The 3,726-nt window shown below is 50.3% G+C and overlaps 1 protein-coding gene across 1 annotated transcript; it reads right to left on the reverse strand.

The window, feature by feature from the left end:
- Positions 1 to 381: 381 nt before the first annotated feature.
- THBD (thrombomodulin) lies at positions 382 to 2,866 on the reverse strand. The gene has a single exon (XM_081322812.1). The coding sequence runs from the start codon at positions 2,835 to 2,837 to the stop codon at positions 1,149 to 1,151; it is 1,689 nt and encodes a 562-aa protein (XP_081178938.1). The 5' UTR covers positions 2,838 to 2,866; the 3' UTR covers positions 382 to 1,148.
- Positions 2,867 to 3,726: the final 860 nt, after the last annotated feature.

Raw genomic sequence — 3,726 nt, forward strand, 5'->3', positions numbered from 1 at the left:
GGTTACGCTTTGCACTAGAAATCAGTGCAAAGGACTCACATTTAGCTGGATTTTGTTTTACAGCTGATTAAATACAATTCGCCTTACAATGTTTAAAGTCCTTTTTATCATGTTTATTGTCTTAAATAAAAATAAAAAAGAATCTCAGATGAAGGCATTAAAATGTTATTCTCCAACTCTTTCCAATACAGTACTGAAGATCTGAAAGGCATGATAGAGCTTCCACTAAAACTGGTAGACATTTTGTATTAGAAACAAAGCAAAACATGAAAGAAAGGAATTTAATCCAGTTAAACAAAAGTGTCCAAAGTGCAAACCGTGTTTTTCAATTAAAGAAATCCACTGTCAGATAAATAGAACAATCTGAAAACGAGATGAAGACAAAGGAAATTTCACAGGGACACACAAAGAAAAAAGTAACAATATTGCAATAAAGTAGTTGTGCTTATAACAGTAAGTACTGCATACTACTTTGACAACACACAAAGTTTGTATTACAAACAGAAGGTCTAATATAAAGGTAAATTCTCCCAATCTGTAACAAAAAAAGGGAGAGGAGGAGAATGGGGCTGCATAGTAGTGTGGTGCAAATTAAATGGATAATTTGGCAAGAGCTAATAGCTAACTCCCAACATATACAGAGGGTATGTCAAGAGTGATACACAGAATTGTTGTCCAGTAATGTTAACAAGGTGAAAGCTGTGAATAAGAAATACATATTTTAACAGTACAAGTTTCCAGACAAAATACTTGTAGTTGAGGATTTTAATATCCTTCCCATTTCATTTGATCTTGATCTTCAACACAGGCAGCATGGTGTCTGGTACAACAAATAGTAGACTAATCATGTTGCATTTGAAGAAAAGCAGTGGCAGAACTGAAATCCTACATAAATGCAGCCCAAACTCCATTTCTCCGCGCACACGAGGGATTCACATTATAAGTCAGTGTCAAATACTAACATTGCTCTCACCGCATGACAATTAACTCTCAGGAAATGAAAGGAAAATATTATTACAGAGTTCATGCAGGCAGTTATGAATTAAACAGCATCTGCACAGGACTCCCACCCACCCCCCAAAAAATTCTTAAAACACTTCCTTGAAGTTTTTAAAATTAATCTTTTCTTCTTGCAAAATGAATGTTTCCTACATTTTCTGTCTTGAGGAGGCACGCGTTGGGCTAACGTGCTGCAATGCCACACCACTTTCAGACTGCTGAGATTTGTAGTCAGATATGCTTTGTGCAGCATAGCGTTTCTTCACCAGGTAGCAGATAATAACAACCAACATCGCAACAGTAAAGGTGACACTAACAATGATTGCAACCAATGTCCCTCGGCTGCTGCCATCCTCTGGTGGGGCAAAAGAAGGAGGTACAGATGTTGTGGGGTAAGTTTCAGTTTCTCCTGAAAACTCCTCCGGTTCTTCTGATGGCTGCTCACAGAAGCTGCCGGCTTCTTCAATAAGTCCATTGGGACAGATGCAGTAGTAACTGCCAGGAACATTTATGCACTTCAGGGAATCACAGAGTCCAGAGTCACACTCGTTGATGTCTGTGCATACTTTCGTACCATCCATGTTCACTTCCAAGACAAAGCGTTCTGGGCAATAGCATTCATCTACATTGTGTGGGTCACACTGTGCAACGCATTCAGTTTGGTTACAGAATCGGAGACACTTATGAGGATTTTTGGAGTCAGGGATATATCCCTCAAAACATGTGCATTTGTACTCTCTGCCAACAAGGTTGCAGTCGTGTTCACACGTTAAATCAAAGCACGGCCATTTTTCGGGGAGGCATTTGCCCTTCACCAGATCGTAGCCTTGCCAGCAGCGGCACTCAAATGAGCCCTGGGTGTTGATGCACTCCTGTTCACAAGGCCCTGGGGTGGCCTGGCAGTCATCAATGTCCAAGCAGCTCTTGCCGTCGGAACCCAGCTCATAACCCTCAAAGCAGACGCAGACTCCCGAGTCACCCTGAGGCTCACAATACTGCTGGCATCCTAAACCGGCACACGGGGACCAGCAGCTCCGCTGGTCCTCCAGCAACGTCTTGCCTTCCAGGCAGGCGCAGTGGGGTCTCCCTCGCTCGTCCAAATTGCAAAGACCGTCGCAGCCCCCATTTTGCAACTGGCAATCCCAGGCGCCGGGCGCGGCTGAGCCCCAGTCGAAAGACCCGTTGCTGCCTTGCGCGCGGCACTCCAGAACGGCCCCCAAACTCGGCACCTCCGCCGTAGTGCCCGGCGGAGAGGCCACCAGATCGCTCTCTCGGGCGCCGAAGGGCGTGAGGTAAGTGACCGCGAAGGCGGCTGGCAGGGGCCCGCAGGTCCCGTTCGGGTAGCCGTACTCGCAGAGGACGGCTTCGGCGGTGGCGTCGCAGGCGCGCTCCTGCCAGCCCTGTTCGCGGGTCACCACCACGCACGCGGGGCCGCAGGTGGGGGCTTTCGCGCCGGAGCCGTCGCTCTCCCAAGCCTCGAAGTCCGTATGCTCGTCGCCGGTCACCCACTGAAATCCCCGCAGGCGTTTCGCCGGCTCGACGCAACGGCGGCCGGGTAGGCGCAAGCCTAGCCACGCGCTAGCGGGGCGGTGGCGGGGCGGCGGCGGCAGCAGCAGCGCTATGGCTTCCGCCGCCACCGTGGAGCGGACCGTCATGAGGTGCCCGCCGCCCGCCTCGCAGACGTCTCCCGCTTCGGCGAAACTCCTGGAAACGCCGAAGAGCGCGAAGCAGGCGGAGCCCAGGCACTGCGCGCTTGAGGGGATCGGCGCTGGAGACGGCGAGGGCGACGCCAGCAGCCCGGCTCTCAGGCTGCCCACCGCCACTAGGAGAAACCACATGTTAGCGGGCGATCGCGGCCAAACCTCTTTTCGAGGGGAAACTCGGCTGCCCCCGTCGTGGCTTCCCGTTCAGGCGGCCGCGGCATTTATAGCGCCTTTCCATGCGAGGGGAAGCGAGGGGAGGAGGAGGGGGAGAAATAAGGGAGAAATAAGGGAAGCACCGCCCGCCCAGCAGGACATCTCCCGCTGGCGCGGAGTCAAGAGTTTCGCGCACTCACACGCAGCTGGATGCGAGAGCCGAGAAAGGGAAGCCAGCCAGCCGGCCCCGCCCTCGTTTCCTCGACTATTGGCGCAGGAAATTGAGGCTTCCACCCGAGCCTTCTCGGTCCTGAGAAGTGGCTGCTGTGAACAGCCGAATTCTAGATAGCGTCCGCAATGTTAGCTAGTTTTCTTTTTCCTCTTTAGTTGCCTCTCCGTTTCTAAACTAGCATCCGCCCCCCCCCTAATTGCCAGTAACTTCGTCTTCAACAAACCTGGCACCCATTTTGCAACCTCTGTCCTTTAAATGTCCTGGTGGCGTGGAGATACTTCCCTGGTTGAGGCATTTGCTCAGTTCTGGGCAGGTTGTCTGTGGTGGTTGTTGTTGCTGCTGCTTCCAAAAGAAAGGAAAGTTTTCTGAGGGTTTTTAGACGTGGAGAGTGGAAGATGTCCAATAAACTTTGGTGTTCAAAATGGAAAAGGCAGTAGCTGAAAGATACACGCCCCTAAAGCATTGTAGGTGCCTTGGTCTTAACAGTGCTATAAATCCTGGAAAATCTTGCAGCGGCAACAAAGGAACTGGCAAAGAACTCTGTTTATTCTGCATTCAAATTTATTCTACGGGGGGGGGGGGGGAGGCTGGACTAGAAGACCTCCAAGGTCCCTTCCAGCTCTATTCTGATCATTCTTA

The sequence above is a fragment of the Vipera berus genome (assembly GCF_964194415.1).
Source record: "Vipera berus genome assembly, chromosome: 3".
Taxonomy (NCBI): Eukaryota; Metazoa; Chordata; class Lepidosauria; order Squamata; family Viperidae; genus Vipera; species Vipera berus.